This window comes from the organism of the source record quoted next, unplaced genomic scaffold (genome assembly GCF_019419815.1).
Source record: "Pyrus x bretschneideri cultivar Hongxiangsu unplaced genomic scaffold, Pyrus_bretschneideri_v1 Contig128, whole genome shotgun sequence".
Classification (NCBI taxonomy): domain Eukaryota; kingdom Viridiplantae; phylum Streptophyta; class Magnoliopsida; order Rosales; family Rosaceae; genus Pyrus; species Pyrus x bretschneideri.
Window position 1 is genome coordinate 248729 of NW_025999422.1, and position 18239 is coordinate 266967.

At 38.6% G+C, this 18239-nt stretch overlaps 3 protein-coding genes and 1 pseudogene across 3 annotated transcripts; 3 read left to right on the plus strand and 1 right to left on the minus strand.

Moving 5' to 3' along the window:
• The first annotated feature begins 1014 nt into the window (after positions 1-1014).
• On the plus strand, positions 1015-1737 carry LOC125474670 (annotated as a pseudogene).
• A 1606-nt stretch (positions 1738-3343) lies between these two features.
• LOC125474671 lies at positions 3344-5113 on the minus strand. The gene is made up of 6 exons (XM_048578636.1): positions 5012-5113; positions 4832-4966; positions 4297-4377; positions 3783-4194; positions 3616-3718; positions 3344-3488 (listed from the first exon to the last, which is right to left on the minus strand). Exons 1-6 carry the CDS (start codon positions 5111-5113, stop codon positions 3344-3346), a joined length of 978 nt encoding a protein of 325 aa, XP_048434593.1.
• A 5046-nt stretch (positions 5114-10159) lies between these two features.
• Positions 10160-11386, plus strand: LOC125474672 (uncharacterized mitochondrial protein AtMg00810-like). The gene has a single exon (XM_048578637.1). It carries the CDS (start codon positions 10160-10162, stop codon positions 11384-11386), a length of 1227 nt encoding a protein of 408 aa, XP_048434594.1.
• Positions 11387-16501: 5115 nt separating this feature from the next.
• On the plus strand, positions 16502-17119 carry LOC125474673. The gene has a single exon (XM_048578638.1). The coding sequence runs from the start codon at positions 16502-16504 to the stop codon at positions 17117-17119; it is 618 nt and encodes a 205-aa protein (XP_048434595.1).
• The last annotated feature ends 1120 nt before the right edge of the window (positions 17120-18239 follow it).

The window sequence follows — 18239 nt, forward strand, 5'->3', positions numbered from 1 at the left end:
AATACGGTCTTTCTCGAATTCAATACTCTTGATCATGTAGTTTGATATGATAGTTTATTCAAATCTACTTTCCAATGTGATTCTTTTACTTATATGATTACCTAGAATGTGATTTGGACTTTCTAAATCTCATTCATACTCTTACCAGAGATTCTTAATCATATCATAAAGTATTCTCCCTTAACAGTTTGAGGGTTAGATATCTCTTGTTGCGCATTCACCTGCCTCCATGGTTAAGTAGCTTAACCCCAATTATGCCATGGACACCCTCTGATGGAGTGCCTTTGACACAGTCAAAGATCAAGGACCTAATCACAAGACAACTATGATGCCTCAGGTCAAATGAATATTTGTCATTATCCCAACCATGAGTTCGCATGTGATATGAGTATGAGAACACCTTGTTAATCGCATTCAGTGGACTCATTCTTTATTGAGCACCTACATACTTGTCTTGGTGTCAACCACACCAATGACCTGAGACCAGTCGCTCTCCAAGAGAGAAGACATAGCATGACTCGAGACCAGTCACACCAATGCCCAATTGACGATCCTATGATCATGAACGGTTATGATATACGTACAAAAGAGAATGGTCTCATGAATCTAACTTTTTTAGATCACATTCTCCCAATTACATATTTCTTGGACTTATCGTTTAAGCGTATAACATTTAATGAGACGGTTTTAAATAATAATATTTGCTCTTATATTAAAGAAAAAATTACACATAGAGTATACTTTTAATACTTAATTTTATATTGAAAAAGAAACATTTTTTAAACATTTCAAGGAGAAACAAAAATTAATATATTGAAAGATGACATGATTGACTTTTTTTTCTCTAAAGTGTCAGTTACAAAAATACCCTTATATAAAAGTTAAAAATGAGGGATTTGCCCGTTCATTCTCTCTGCTTACGACATCGGCTTCTACTGCTCTCCTCGAACCAGCTCAAAAATGGTGGAACAGAGAAAGGAAATAGGCCAGCTTTATATGCGATAAATTTCGAGAATGGGTGCAGTAGATGTGATGAGGAATTTATTTGCAATCAAGATTCATTGCTATAATTGTTTTAATTTATGGCTGGATTAGTATATAACCTAATTAGATGGAAACTTCTTTACATACCGGCTTTCGTGCCCTTGTTGGAGCCGACCCTCCCACAGCCTTCAAGGTTATGAAGGCATCCATGGCTGAATTCCTTGCTCTTAATAGGCAGAGTGTTTCGTATGCCGTCCTTCAGTTCCTAAATGGCACTGCCAACCCACCACACACTCATCCTCGCTCTGCTGAGCTACTTTTCCTCATTGGCGGTACCCTTGAAGTCGGTTTCGTTGAATCCAAAAACAACTTCTTTACGCAGACGCTTCAGACAGGTGATCTGTTTGTGTTTCCCATGGGACTTGCACACTTCCAGTACAACGCTGATTCAGAAAACCCAGCCATAGCCATTTCTGCATTTGGAAGTGCAAATGCAGGAACTGTATCAATCCCCTCCACCTTGTTCACCACCGGCATCGACGACAATGTGTTGGCTATCTCCTTCAAGACTGATGTTGGCACATTCGGAAGCTCAAGGCCGGTCTTGCTCCCAAGCCATAAAGATAGTCGCATAATTGAAGAGTCGATGACCAATATTACATAGTTTGTTGAATAATTACGAATAATGTGTTCAAAGGGTGTGCCATCAACCTGTATTACATTGTTTGCCATAATTAATTTATTGTCGACCATATGATAGTATTTCCTTGATTATTTGTGGTGGATTGATATTTTGGTTTTGTATTAAAAAAAAAAAAATTTTGTTTTGTATTAAAAGAAATATTTTGATTTTACTATTTAGTATAAAAGTAAAAAGAAAATGGGCGCACGTCTAATTCATAAAACTTAGAGCTTAGTTAGAATAATTGTGGAGAAATTGAGTAAAGAAGAAAGCAATAAACTGTTAGTTTTACAATAAATTATGATTTAGAATTTCGCCTACTTGATAATCAATTCTTTTGAACCCACCCACCACCTTTTCCTTTTTAAGACATCCTTTGTAAGCAAGCTGGCCTTTAGGGTAGCCTGAATAGGCAGCTGCCTTAGGGCCCCCACTCTGAAAGGTCCCAATATTTTATTTCATTATATATATATATATATATATATATATATATATACAAACCTTGTGTTTGCTCAAATAGAAAGTTCGCAGACTTTGAGTCCCAATATTTTATTTCATTATATATATACACACACACACACACACACACAAACCTTGTGTTTGCTCAAATAGAAAGTTCGCAGACTTTGAGTCTTTGTCTAAATACAATAGAACAGTGTCCAACATTTTGATGATTTAATTGCTCTATATAATTAATTAACTTGAAAAATAAACTTGTTTATTTCTTTTGCCGTACTTCCTGGACTACCAGACAGGCCATAAACGATTAAGCCCTTTGGCCATTGCCGCATTCCCCAAACAAACACCCATTCCTAAACTCCCTTGTTTATTCTAATTGGTTCCCTTCTCAAATAGACAAAAAATTCTCAATTTAGACTCTTGACTGCAAATTCATAAGGTAATCGAAGGGAAAAATTTTTCTTTTTTTATAGTTTTTTATTTTTGAGTTATTGGAATTTTTTTTTCTATGGTATGGATAGTTTGGTATTTTTATTGTGTTTGTTACTTGCCTTTATGTAGGTGTATTTGAAGTAGAAATAGACTTTTTCCATGTATTAGCAAATTCTTTTTATACTTACCAATGTACAAAAGATCGGAATTCAGAGAACTATATGAGTCCACTTCAAAAGCTCGCCTAGCGTGCCAAATTCTCAAAGCTGGCACTGGCTAACGAACATCGTGAAATAGCTCGGACATTGGTGGAGCGTGTTCATTGGGTCCGACCAAGGCCTAGATTTCTTCGATGGACCCCATGAAGCGCGCCGAAACTGGGACTCTAATTGGTGACTGGTGGTACTTTCATTCCGCTTAAGAAGTTTTATACATGCATGCATGTAGCCGCGCATGCAGAGTGCTGGGGTGCTCACTAGGTCAATTTTTTAAGGTGGATCAAGGTTAGAGGGAACACACTATTCTAATCAACTTTTAACGTGTGAGGTTTGCTTTATCGCGTGTGAATTCCCATGTAACCAATAAGAAAGAAAATTCTAATTATAAGGCAAGTAGTCCAAAACCCTCCTTGATCTCCACTGATCGATGCTCAAGGATTGTTGTCTCTAGAATGGTAAAAATCATAACTTGATAGAAAGATTTGCAAGCAAAGGGTTAAACTTTTATAGGGTAAATGGTGAAAATTATCGAACACAAAAGGGTAAATGTGAAAAGTTATCCAACACATTATACTCTTTGCTGATTTGATGCAAGTTTCCTAAAACTAGATTTTACGCATAGCCAGTACATCTGCATCTCAAAAATGAAAACTGTCGAGAAGGGGTACAATCTAGACACCAGCTCAACACAAAATTTCATGGGCTCCAAGCATCTGAATCCACAACCATTAATCTAATCATCACCCCATGTTGATGGCCCGCCTGTTCCAATTTCATCAACATGCGACGGCTGTAGAGTAGAATCGGTGGAGGCCAAGTTTTTTGCTTTTTTACTCTTACAAGGGAAAGGTTACTAAGCCACCCAATTCTATTTCCTTGTCCTTAGCCTTTTCTTCACCAGCAACCTCAGCATCAACAGAAAAAAGCTCCAAAAATGGTGTATCTGTATCATCGATAACATCAAGGTCACCTTTTCTCATCTGGAATTTCTCTGATTTCTTTCCAACCTTGGTATTGTCTTCTGTTGCGATGCTTTCTCAAAATCCCCAGTATTCTCAAGATTTCCATATCATCTTCATTTTGCATTTGATGTTTGCGGTTCTTTTTCTTGACAGGATCTCGTTTTTCATCCCCCTCGACAACAACATTGTTTGAGGCATTGTCTTTTGATCCCTGCCTTTTCCATTTCGATTTATTTGTATCAGAATGACTAGCATTTTCGATATCACCATTGGTTTCACCCATTGCACGATGTTTGAAATCTCTATATTTTGGCTCTTCTATTTGAGTTTCTCGCTTGCTAGCAGTATTAAGTGAAGAATAATCAACTTCATCAACTCCAGCGCCCTTTTCATTGTTGATGTATTTATCTATGGGCCTTGCATTGTATACATGGAGGTTCGGCAACATCTTTTTAATCTACAGTAACATTGTTTCTATAAGTATATTTAACAAGGGTAATCTAGTGTCAGAAGAGAGACCTAAAAAAAAAAAAAAAAAGACTAGGACAACAACTAGTACCTTCTTTTCTAATTTATCCTTTTCAACAACAGTGTTTCCTTGCAGATTGAGATTCCTCAGATTAACCAATGAATTGATTACCTACCTCAGAATGCAACCGAGAAGCAGGGCCAAAATAAATTCCCACAAGATAAAAGAAATATAGAGAAACAAAAGTTCCAGGTCGTTGGATCTAACCTTCGATCTGACCATCTTGTGATCACATTATTACCCAAGTCCAAATTCTGGAGCTTCTTATTAAGAGCCAACTCGGCTGGGAGACTCTGAGTAGCATGCACAGAGACAGTGGGTGAGTAAGTGAGAAAGAGAGAGCATCATAGCATACAAAACCAGGCAACACACGGTTATCAACCCTAGCTACTTGAACAATATTTGTTTTCAACACTTAGGTGAAGAAACAGTAGAGCAAATCACTGCGTAATCATTAAAGGAAATAATTACAACGGTTGAGTAGTGTAGGAGGTAATTACAAGAAAACGGTATTTTAAAATCAACCATGTTTTCCAACAGGTAAACCAATTAGCAGAAAACACACCTTAATATCGCTATGAGCAAGACGGAGCTCTTTCAGTTCAATACAGAATTTGAGTGAAGCCTCTATAGTCTGAAGTTGGCAGTGAGAGAGAGAAAGCTGAAACCCAGAAAACTTCAAGGGTTTAGCTAAATTTAACTGAAATTATCACAAAGGACAATCAATCACCAGAAAAATGCTTACCTTTGTGACAGATTTCATCTTCTTCAGAGAATCACCAACGTCATGGATCGGATTTCTAGAAAGAACTACAGAAAAGTCCCAAAGTAAAAGAGCAGAATTCATATCAATCATGAACAATTTTTTTTTATATTTCTTGATAATTATGAATCATGAACAAGAATAGCAGAGAGAGAGAGAGAGGAAAAAAAAAAAAACCAACAGAATATGAGGTTATCGGCTTTGTAGTGTGAGAAAAAGAAAATGGGGGAAATTGTGGCTTTTCATGATTTATTCTGACTAAAGCTCTACCAAGAAATGCAACAAACTAATGAGACACTGCAATCTAGGTGACCCCATACATGTTAATAAATTTGAATTTCACCTCTAAACAAAGGTAACTACAGAAACACATTAAAATCTTATATACATTGACATTCACTCTATGAAAGGATCTCCACCTCATGTTTTATATCCTACCTTTTTACCACTTCAAATAAAATAAGATAAAAATAGTCCGTAGACAAAATTGGTTATCTTTATTACAATAAAACTAAAAGTAATAAGTCATTATTGAATTCAGGAAAGCAAAAGAAAAAAAAAACTTTAGAACGCATACCAATAGTGTTCAGTTCTCTCAACGGTTCAAGTCTGCAAATTGAAGCAATCTCATTATCTACAAAACCCAGAAGATAAAATGAGAAACTGGGAGAGAGAGCAAGAGAGAGAGTACTTTAAGTAGTCACTACCTTCCAGTGTGGCAAATACTTATCCTCCAATACTACTATTCACTATAATTGGCCCACTTGACTTGGGATATCATGAATTTAAGCTATTTCCTCTCTTACATCAGAATGGTTTCTTGGGTTTGAAGCCATTGCTTTCTTGCTCTTATCGTTGCGAGAAAATGTTCTTACGGTCCTACCTACCATGCTAAAGAGGTTTTCTATTATAAGAACATTCTACTATGGTGTCATTAATACTACTAGCCTTGCTTTTTATGGGTGCCCATTTGGTTCGCTTGGGTATCCCCTTTTGTATGTCATTCCATTTTTATTTTGTTTCACAAACATCAAAATGTAAAAGGATGAAGGATGAGCCCAAATGATATTTCTCAAAATGTTCAAACAAATTCTCACCATACAAAATTACTGCACGTAAGCTCACAATAGACTTGACCTCATCCATCGCCTTAAGCTTATTGTTGCCAGCATTTAACACCTGATCACAAAGATTGAACAAAGTGACTCTAGAACCCAAATTGTGGATTTACTGATTATAGAATTATCTTGACTTGGTCAATAGTCGATTATTTAAAAGGAATGAAAGGAACTCAAATGAACTATCAGCATTCTTGTTTGTAAGCTGTCTAAAAATGTGTTTATTTAAAAGGCATGAAGGGAACTCAAATGAACTATCAGCATTCTTGTTTGTAAGCTGTCTAAAAAAGTGTTTCTGCGAAGTGGAGAAACAAAGAAGTGAAAGAGGACCAACCTCTATCGAGGCCTACCTTTTACTTCTCAGATTTGAGAAGCTGAGAGCTGTTTAAATACGTTATATCCTAGATAAGTCCTTAAAAATCCCTTTTCCTCCTAGTTTCCCCTACAAACAGATACAAGCAGGGGAAAACTAGAGATTTTCTGTTCTTCACTTTTCTCCTAAGAGCCAACAAAGACTTCAAAACACACCATCAGGTTAGTTCAATCCTTCCGACTGTTATAACTTTTATTCCATTTATTTTTCTTTTACTTTGTCTAATCTAGTCATAAATTTTCTTGTGTAGTATAATTATTTCATCTTTATTCACTCTAGTTTTTAAGTGTTTTCTATCAATTTCATTTATTTACCTGGAGCTAACCCTCCTCATACTACAGGAGATAGTAGCTGACAGTAGGTCTACGATTTATCAAGTTGTGACCCGAGCCAACGAAGCCACAAATTATGGCTTCTTAGGATAGAGTTTGACATACTTTATATACTGATTTTCAAATCACCTTTGATATGATGCAACCATAATACAATAGCACATTCTTAATATCAACTTTTTTTGTCTTACAAGATTTCCTTGGTCGTAACACACATGAGTTTTCTATTCAAAAACATATCAAGCATGATAACAATAAAGCATAAGCAAGATATAGTTTTGAATGAAAGACCCATGTGAGCTAGAACCCTGGGTACAAGCTCTTATTTTTATGCATGCAAAATGGCATGTAACTAATAGAAAGGAACTTAATATATGTAAACTTAGTATCCATGATTTCTTGCTTTGTGCTGTTTACGAAATAATTTCTCCATAAAGCATAAGCAAGTACATGAGAAAGAAAATTATTAGGTTAAAAAATCCTAATCATTGGATGTGACGGAAAACTTGAACACCATAATGGCCATATGTTTATCAAGTTTCCGGTCTGAACAACAAAGAGTACGGTAGTATAAAAATACCGCCTGACCAAGATAGACCAATTGAAATTTCAAAATTTCCCACTAAATGAGCTTCCTTAACTAGTCCAGGCTACACGATGCCCTACCCTAAACAAAGTTCGACATCCATATTCCGCTAATATCAAGTAGCTAAAAGGGTACCCTCAAAATGTTAACATCTTCCAACACCCACATTTTGACTAAAATCAAAAGTAGAAAAAAGTTAGTACTTATAGTGAGCTTAGTGAATCCCTCAATTCCGTTGAGGCCTTGCAGCTTATTATTCGCAACAGATAGCCATTTCAAATTGACACATGACTTGTAATAACCATATGATGATGTGGCAGAGTATCATTGGTTAAGTGATTGAATAGATTGAGTTAGTTAGGATAAAGTTGTTAGTGAGGGTATTTGAGTCTTTTGAAATAGATGGCTGTTACTACAAAAGGTAGTTGTAAAGCCATTTTCCTCAGTATGTTAGACTCGACTTTTCTGAGAAATACACAGAGCATTTTCTTTCATCTTCCTTGTTAATTCATCTTTCTGCCATTGTTCCTTTCTTCCATTCTTCATAATCTCATATGTTAATATGGTATGAAGACACACTGCAGTTAATTGTTTTCACAGGAATACAAATGTTCCAGCCGCTGGATTTGTGATTGAGTGTCAGATTTGTGGTAAGAGAGGTCATTCTGCATTGGATTTTTATCAAAGGGGGAATTATGCTTATCAAGGGCAGCCTCCACCTTCATCATTATCTGCAATGAATGCACAACAGACTTCAACATTTGTTCCTTAAGATGCTTGGGTTGTTGATTCAGGGGGCTTCACATCATATAACCTCTGATATCAATGCCTTATCTCAAGTAACACCATTTGAAGGGCCTGAGAGAATAACTATTGGGAATAGTACAAGTTTACCAATTAAAGATATTGGTTCAACTATACTTTAGACACCAACATACTCTCTAACTCTTAATAAAGTTTTACATGTGCCTGCTATCACTAGGAGTTTACTTTCAGTGAAACAATTGTGTGCTGACAACAAAAGCTGGTTTATATGTGATGAGTCTGAATTTTTTTGTGCATGACAAGAAGACAAAGGAGATAGTGTATCAAGGAAAGAGTAGGCCCGATGAGTTATTCCAGATTCCTGTGGTTACAAGTTAAAGAGGTTCTCAGTTTACTATCAAGAATCCATAAGCTTATTTGGGAAAAGTAGTGAAGAATAGCATTTGGCATAAAAGGCTCAGGCATCCAACTCATGATATTGTAGTTATAATGTTGAAACAGTCAAATATTTCAGCTCAAACAGATGATACCATAGTACTTGTATTTCCTATATTAAAGGCAAGATGTCTTGGACTCCATTTCCACTTAGAACAGATAGATGTACTTTTCCTTTTGAAAAAGTGCACACTGATATCTGGGGGCCTTCTCCTATAAGATCTCTAGAGGGCTATAGGTACTATGTAACTTTTGTTGATGAATATACAAGATTTGTATGGATTTTTCCGATGAGTAATAAATCTGATATGTTTCTGATATTTATGAAGTTCTACAAGTTTATTCTTAATCAGTTTGGTGTTTCAATCAAGTCTTTACAAACGGATGGAGGGGGTGAATATACAAGCAAAAATTTTACTTCTTTTCTTGCTGATAAAGGTGTTGAGCAATTGATTTCATGTCCTTACACTCCACAATAGAATGGAGTTATAGAAAGGAAACATACACATATTGTAGAGACTGCAATTACTCTTCTCACTGATGCAGGTTTAGCTTCTGAGCTGTGGTAGTTTGCATGTGCACATGCAGTGTTATTAATAAATAGAATGCCTTGCAAAAGTTTATCTTTTAGTTCTCCTTACTTCAGTTTGTATAAGAAAGCACCTGATCTACTATCTCTTAAAGTGTTTAGTTCAGCTGTATTTCTATGGCTGAGACCATACAATATGAATAAATTACAACCAAGGTCAGAGTTATGTGTGTTTTTGGGTTATACACAAGGATATAAAGGCCATATCTGTTATCGTATGCAAACCAAGAAGATCATAATCTCCAGACATGTGTATTTTGATGAAAGTTTATTTCCTGCAAAAATGGTTAATAACACTAGGAATGGAGTTCCACAGCGACATGAGGATTATTAGGAATCAAGAACCTGCCTGTTATTATATCTATACCTATATTAAGACGTCAGCAAGGTGGAACACATGCAGGTTCATAGAGTTCATTGGCCCAACCTGAAACAGAAGTATCTTCTCCAACAAGTAATGAGAATTTGATAGAGTTTGATTCTACTGAAGTACACAACAGTCCATCTAAAGACAATCTTGAGATAATGGATCTACTGAGTCAGAAATTCAGGGATCTCAGCCATCACATACTCTTTCTTCTCCACAAGACACTACTCATTTGCTTCCTGTCATGGACCCTGCACAGTTACAGGTAATCCTCCCGTTTACCTCATCTTCTATAAGTCATAATTCAATTATCACAGGAACAGATTCAAATCGTATTCAGACCAGACTACAAACTGGTGATATTCCTCGAAAGAGCTATATGGGGTGTCTTGCTTCATTACCTTAGTTGTATTCTTTACAACTTGAGGAGTCATATAATGATGATCAATCTAGTGCAACTAGTGAGCATTTTTCTGGGGGATTTTCATTCTTGGCTAATATCACAGATGGTGAAGAACCTAAAACATTTAAAATTGCTTCAACAAAACTAGAATGGCAGCTTGCAATGCAAAAGGAGTTTGATGCATTGAAAACCCAAGGAGCCTGGCTGTTGATCCCATCACCATCAAATCGATCAGTTATTGGCAGTAAATGGGTGTACAAGGTGAAGAAAAATCCAGATGGTACTGTCTCGAGATACAAAGCTCGATTGGTTGCACAAGTCTACACTCAAGAACAAGGTTTAGATTATTTCGAGACGTTGAGTCCTGTAGTAAGGCATACTACAGTAAGGATAATCTCAGCTTTGGCTGCGCAATTTGGTTGGCAATTAAGGCAACTCGACGTTAAGAATGCCTTTCTTCATAGAGAGTTGGAGGAAGAGGTATATATGAAACAGCCACAAGGCTTTGTGGATCCTACATGCCCAAATCATGTGTGCAAATTGGTCAAGTCACTCTATGGCCTAAAACAGGCTCCTAGAGCTTGGAACTCCAAGTTCACAAACTATCTTCCAGCCATTGGTTTCAAATCATCACTTTCAGATAGTAGTCTCTTTGTGAAAATGGATGATGGTGATCTTGTTTTTCTATTACTTTATGTTGATGACATAATCCTTACTGGTTCAAATCCAATAAAACTACAAGTTATGATTAATGATCTTGCTAGTGTGTTTGATCTCAAGGATATGGGGAGATTGTCATACTTCTTGGGACTGCATATACAATATCACGATGATGGATCTTTGTTTTTCACTCAAACCAAATATGCTAAAGATCTATTAAAGAAAGCAGGTATAGACAGTTGTAAACCTACTTCAACACCATCCAAACCTCATACTCAGGTTCTTGCAGGAGAAGGGAGTTTGTTATCTGAACCTAGTCATTATAGAAGCATAGTTGGAGCATTACAGTACCTAACTTTCACTAGACCCGATATAGCTTATTCAGTGAACTTGGTTTGTCAATTCATGACACAACCAACTGATATACACATGTTATTGGCTAAAAGAATTTTGAGATATATACAAGGTACTGTCAACTATGATCTTAACTATACTAAGAACAAGAACTTTGATATCATTGCTTTCTCAGACTTTGATTGGGCAGCAAATATTACCACCAGAAGATCAATTATTGGTTTTGTTGTCTATCTTGGAGACAATCATATCTCGTGGCAATCAAATAAGCAGTATATTGTGTCTTGTAGTTCTACTGAAGCTGAATATAAAGCTTTGGCTCACTATGCAGCTGATATCTTCTGGATTCGATCAGTTTTCAAGGATATTCATTAGCACATATCAGCTCATCCTTCTTTATATTGTGACAACTTATCAGCTCTAGCATTGAGTTCAAATCCTATCTTTCATTCAAAAATAAAACATCTCGATACTGATTATCATTTTGTACGAGAAAAGGTTCAGAAAGGTGATCTTACAGTGCATTATATTCCAACTGATGACCAAGTGGTAGATGTTTTTACTAAGGGACTACATAGTCCTATCTTCCTTAAGCATTGTCGAAGGCTTGGTTTAGGGATTCTAACTGCAACAAACTCAGCTTCAGCAGCTCAGCTTCGTTTGAGAGGGAGTAATAACCATATGATGATGTGGCAGAGTATCATTGGTTAAGTGATTGAATTGATTGAGTTAGTTAGGATAAAGTTTTTAGTGAGGGTATTTGAGTCTTTTGAAATAGATGGCTGTTACTACAAAAGGTAGCTATAAAGCCATTTTCCTCAGTATGTTAGACTTGACTTTTCTGAGAAATACATAGAGCATTTTCTTTCATCTTCCTTGTTAATTCATCTTTCTGCCATTGTTCATTTCTTCCATTCTTCATAATCTCATATGTTAATAACTTTAACCCCTGATTTTAAAGCACACAAATTTAGCTTCCACAAAATTCACATCACAAAAAAGAAGACGGCTAATCGATCAATTACCTCGAGAGAATTGAGGTTGTTGAAGCTGAGGTCAAGCCTCTCCAAGTTCTTGAACTCGCCCAAGCACGAAACCTGCCCATTTTTGCAAATCACAAATTAATTGTACCCATAAAATGAAATTTATAAAATTGACAATAATCCAATACGAAATTAAGAGAAAGACACGGCAAAGACGACGCCGTATGTACGTCAGAGAGAGCCTTGTGATTGAGCTTGATGTTAGAACCTTATCGGGTCCACTTTCTTTACCTTTTGTTATTATCCTTATTGTAATTGGGAGTGGTTATTAGAGGATGACTCAGCACTTGAGCCTTTTGTTTGTGTTGGCTAATGGGTTTATAAGCCCCCAATTGTATCTCCTTTTATTTATGAAATGAATATGCTTTAACTTTCCTACCTAACTTAGCTGTCTTTCCTTTTATTTCTTCTTCTATGAACTAGAGTCCTATCAATTGGTATCAGAGCCGTCCTATCAATTGGTATCAGAGCCAAGTTGTGCATCCATGGGCAAGAGCAAGGCCTCTGTGACGGTGGCCGAGGTTTCCAAGGTGGAGCTCGACTTGGACTTTCAACAGCAGAAAATCCTTACCCAACTTCATAGATTCCAAGAGGCCATGACACTGATAAACCTCCGTCAAGATGAATTGCAGCATCATATGGCGATCTGCAACTGTCTCTCGCCAATCTAAATGTCTACCAAACTCAGCAGAGTCAATTTCACCAAACCCTCATCAATGAGTTTTAATCTCTGAAAAACCCACCCACAACCTAACCCCTTCCCCAGATTCCGATTGGTTCCATTCCTGTTTCGCTCGGCTCTGGGCCATTCTCCACCACCCTTCCCCCACCCACCTGGGGTACTTCACCTTCTTCATCACTCACTACCTCGTTTGTCGCAGGTCATTCCCCCATGTTCTACGACCATACGTCATTTCCCTTTTTTACCTACCCCACTGGTGGTCCACTCCCATCCAGATCACTCTCATCATTCTCGGGCGTACCTTTTGGCCACACCTTGGGCCCTGACCCACAGTCCACCCACCACTACCCACTTCTTCCATCGCCGATTTCGCCGCATCTGCACTTGAAGATTGAGCTTCCACGCTTTTTTCAGGGAAGACCCGTATGGTTGAATAGCCACTGCCCAGCCACCGTCACCAGTCTACATTTCAGTGAGGATACCGTTTATTGGCTCCGATGGTTCAAAATGCGTTTCCCTCTCTTCTCTTAGGTGACCTTCACCGCATAGTTACTGCAACGTTTTGGACCTACAAAATCCTTCAATTTTCACATGGCTCTGTCTGACATAACATAAACCGAGTCGATAGAGGATTATGTCGGCCGTTTCATTCGACTTTCTTGTCGGACTCCAGATTGGTCAGATGAGTAACTCTTATGGACTTTTTTGGGAAGGCTCAAGGAGGACTTGCAAGATGACGTGGTGGCCCAATGCCCTGCTTCCCTTGCCCATTTTATCGAACTTACTACGATTTACAAGACCAAACAAGGGCATCGCTCTAATTTTCGCCCGGGCCTTCCTTGTTCCTCTTCTACCCCCTCTAAACATTTCCACGCTTCCACAGCCGCACCCTCTATTCCCCCTATTACTCTTTGTTCCTTACCACCAGCCACACCGAATCCTCTCTCTAAGCCCATCTTACACCTCACCCAAGCCGACATGCAAGCACGGCGGGAACAAGGGCTTTGTTTTAATTGTGATGAGCAATATCAGCCGGGTCATCGTTGTCGGCAATCCCATATCCTCATGCTTTTGGCGGATGAGGATTTCTTCGAACTGCAGCCGGAACCCGAGACCTCTAACCCACCCGACATTGCCATGGGGGACCAACCAGCGTAACCAATTGCTCTCAACGCCATCTCTGCTACAAAGCGTTCTCGGGGGCGAGCTATGTGATTGGAGGGTGTCATCCACCATACTCAGATTCAAGTGTTCATAGACTCTGGGGCTGACCAGAGTTTTCTTAATCCTTAGGTAGCTGCCCGTTTGGGCCTTCCAATCGATTCGGCCTCTAGTAAAGCAGTGATGGTGGCCACGGGCCACTACTTTCGCACACAGGGTATGGCTCGCAATCTCTCTGTTCACCTTCAGGGGTATGACTTCAATGCGGACTTTCACCTCCTTACTGTCGTCAGGTGTGACATGGTTCTTGGAGTTGATTGGTTGGAAACATTGGGTCTTATTAGCTAGAACTTCCTCCTAACAGTCATGGAGTTCACTGTGCAGGGCACTAATTATCATCTGGTGGGGTCTTCAGCCCCTACGGCCGGTTCCATAACTCCTTTGTCTTCCTTGGATCATTTAATTGGGGATACAGTCCATATTGTGGCGCAGCTCTCCAATTTACCAACTGGGTTATATAATTTAGCGCCACCACCCAAGATCCTCCAAGCCTTACTCCTCCAATATTCTAATCTTTTTGAATATTCCACCACCTTATCCCCTCACCAGATCATTGATCATCGGATTTCTCTACTTCTAGGCACTGGCCCCGTGAATGTGCAGCCCTATCATTATGGACATGCTCAGAAAGCTGAACTTGAATGATAGGTGGATGAAATGTTAACTGCAGGTATTATCCAGCCAAGTCTCAGCCCTTTTTCTTCGTCGGCACTCTTAGTTGCCAAAGAGGTCAATACATGGAGGTTTTGTGTAGACTTTCGGGTTTTGAATTTCGTCACTATCAAAGACCGTTTTCTAGTTCCTATTATTGATGAATTATTAGTCGAGTTACAGAGTGTTGTTATCTTTTCGAAGCTCAACTTGCGTTCGGGGTATCACCAGATACGGATGCACGAACCTGACATTCTGAAAATTATTTTCCGAACGCATAAGGGGCACTATGAGTACACGGTCATGCCATTCGGCCTGACCAATGCTCCAGCCACCTTTCAGGCATTAATGAATTCCATTCTGAAGCCCTTGTTGTGTAAGTCAGTGATAGTTCTTTTTTTATGATATATTGGTTTTCAGCCCATCTATGAAACAGCATGTTTCCCATTTAGCTACAGTGTTAGAGCTATTACGCACTCATCAATTAAAATTGAAGCCTTTAAAGTGTCTTTTTGGCCAGCCTTCGATTGCATATTTGGGACACATTATATCAGCCATGAGAGTGGCCATGGATTCCTCTAAGATTTCTGCGATTTCAGATTGGCTAACACCAACCACTGATCGTGCCCTTCACGGGTTTTTTAGTCTTGCGAGATACTATCATAAATTTTTTCGTCATTTTGGCATCATAGCACGACCACTTATGGACTTATTACGTAGTGACAGTTTCTAGTGGTCCACCGGCGCTAATCAGGCCTTCTCAGCCCTTAAACAGAAATTGTCCTCCACACCGATACTCACTCTTCAGTATATGATAAGGAGATGCTGGTAGTGGTTTTTGCTATCCAAAAATGGCATTCTTATTTGATTAGCCATTAGTTCTGAATCCTTACTGACCACCAGATTTTGAAATATTTCCTTGATCAGTGCATCACTACTCCAACTCAACAAAGGTGGTTATTGAAGTTACTTGGTTATAACTATATGTTGGAATATAGGCCAAGAACTTCGAACACAGCTGTTGATGCTCTTTCCTGACGTCGTGGAAATTCTTGGGTTAATAGGTCTATCTCAGCCTCTTTTTTATTGTGTCGCTGCTATACAAGTAGACTATGTCGTTGATCCTCAAGCTTCTTCAATTTTGGCGGTCTTGCAACAGGACCTGAAGCGTCATGCCTTATTTAAACTTCATGGGGATCTCTTATATTATAAGAAGGGTGTTTTTGTCGCTGCATCTTCCCCTTGGCGAACATGCCTCATTACAGAGTTTCATTCTTCACCATCTGCAGGACACTTGGGTTTTTTACGCACTTACAAGAGGTTAACACTCAATTTCAATTAGCCGAGGCTTAAAAAATACGTTAAAAAGTTTATGGATGCATGTGACACTTGCCAGCGTACAACGTATGAGACGATTAAACCACCGGGCCTATTGCAACCTCTGTCCATTCCTACCAAGGTATGGCAGGACATTGCAATGGATTTCATTGAGGGCCTCCTTCGATCCATGGTCGTAATGCTATTTTCATGGTAATGGATCGGCTATCCAAGTATGGTCATTTCATTTCAGTCAAACACCCATATTCTGCAGCCAAAATCGCAGATATCTTTATTCAAAAGGTCTTTCGTCTTCATGGCATGCCGGCTTCCATAGTGAGTGATCGGGATCCCATCTTTATCAATGCCTTTTGGACTGCCTTCTTTAAACAGTAGAACACCACTCTTTGCAAGAGCTCGGCATATCATCCACAATCCGAAGGCCAAATCAAAGTGCTCAATCGCACCCTTGAACGATATTTGCGCAGTTTTGTAGATGACAAACCTAAGGATTAGATACAGTGGCTTCCTTGGGCCAAGTGGTGGTATAATACTACCTATCAGGCTGCCATACAAATGACCCATTTTCAGGCCGTTTATGGTTACCCACCTCCAAAAGTGTCCTTCTATTTTCCTGGCTCTTCTCCAGTACATCTGGTAGATGTCACCCTTTGTGATCAAGATGCACTACTTAGGCAATTGAGGGAGAACCAACACCTCGCTCAACACAGAATGCGCCAGCAGGCTAATAAACATTGTTCGGATAGAACCTTTTCAGTCGGGGATTGGGTCTTTCTCAAGCTTCAACCATATCGCCAGACATCAGTGTCTAAGACGCATTGCCCTAAATTGGCTCATCGCTACTATGGACAGTTCAAGGTGCTTCCTCGTGTTGGCCAAGTGGCATATACTCTGGACATGCCTCCTCATTCTCGTATTCATCCTACCTTCCATGTGTCCTTACTCAAACCCAAGGTGGGTGCTCATACAGTTGCATCACCAATTCTTCCACCAATTTCCTCAGATGGTGCCTCTATCTGGAACCCAGAAAAGATCCTTCAGCGTGAAATGTTCAAGCAAGACAATCACGCAATCAACCGTTGGCTCATTAAATGGAAAAGTCTTCCGGAGCATAACGCTACGTGGGAGGATGCCGACTCTATCTTAACTCATTTTCCTGAGTTTGCCGCCTAAGGACCAACTTGTTAATGGGGGGAGCCATTGATAGGAGCATATTTATGCTACTTAGCTATGTTGTTTCCTTGCATTTAGTAAGCTAATTACTACTTATTATAGTGTTTTAAGCTATTTTCGTGTGTTTGTAGGTCCTAATGGTAAAGTTGGCAAACAAAGGCAATTTTAAGCCTTTTAGAGCAGTTTTGGGCTTATTATGGATAGCTTGCATATGGAGCAAGGTGGATGGACGAAATTGAATTCAAGAGAGGCTAGGAATATGCTACAAATATGGAGAAACAAGTTCAAATACAAAGATGATAAGGAAAGAGCAAGAAATAAGGAACATTATCCAACCTTATCTTATTCTATCCTAACCAACCTTATCATTTCCTAAATCTAGCATTATCCTATCTTATCTTACCCAAATCAGTTTGTGCCTTAATTATAACTATTTAGAAAGGATTAGTTATACATTTAAATACATAACTCAGATTCTAGAGACCTTATCCCTTATGTGCCGCATATATGCCATTCCTTGGTGGATTAGGAGTTGTAATCCCTCTCCTACATCCTTGCCGCATGTGTGGTGATTTAGAGTCAAAAATATGTTCTAAAACATCCTTTCTAGAAGCCCTATACCTGATCCTAATTGAACACCACAGGTTCTTAACCTTTTCCTTCTTGGTTTTTGCCAAACCTTAGTTCTTTTCCCATTGGATTATGCAATCCTTTTCCTTTAGAAATTGTGCAAGACCTAGCCTATAAATACAAGCCTTTGTCGCTGGTTTTAAATCATCCATTCACTCATTCATTCATTCATACATTCAGCCATCAAACACCATAATTCACACCACATCACCCTAGTGCCGCAAGCAACGAAGGAATGAGAAGAAGAGTGCCGTGCAATCTGCCATCCAAGGAAGGTTCAAAATCTACCATTGGAGTGGGGAGTGTTTCTGGGTTCTTTTTATCCTTAGTTTTAGTTCAATGTTTATGTTAATTTGGTTTTCAATTATGATGAACATATGGAACTAATTTCTTTATAGTTAGAGGTGAATTCGAAGCCATGATTATATGTTTTATATGAATTGATTATATCCAGTTATTGTTTCTTTAGTCTTGAATGTGATTTGCTTAT

Coding starts and splice junctions, on each gene's coding strand:
- LOC125474673 (XM_048578638.1), top strand. CDS start 16,502: ATGACCCATTTTCAGGCCGTTTATGGTTACCCACCTCCAAAAGTGTCC.
- LOC125474671 (XM_048578636.1), bottom strand. CDS start 5,113: ATGAATTCTGCTCTTTTACTTTGGGACTTTTCTGTAGTTCTTTCTAGA. Junction 4,378..4,831: donor TTGCTCATAGCGATATTAAG/GTGTGTTTTCTG, acceptor ATTCTGAGGTAG/GTAATCAATTCATTGGTTAA. Junction 3,489..3,615: donor GGCTTAGTAACCTTTCCCTT/GTAAGAGTAAAA, acceptor TTGTGGATTCAG/ATGCTTGGAGCCCATGAAAT.
- LOC125474672 (XM_048578637.1), top strand. CDS start 10,160: ATGCAAAAGGAGTTTGATGCATTGAAAACCCAAGGAGCCTGGCTGTTG.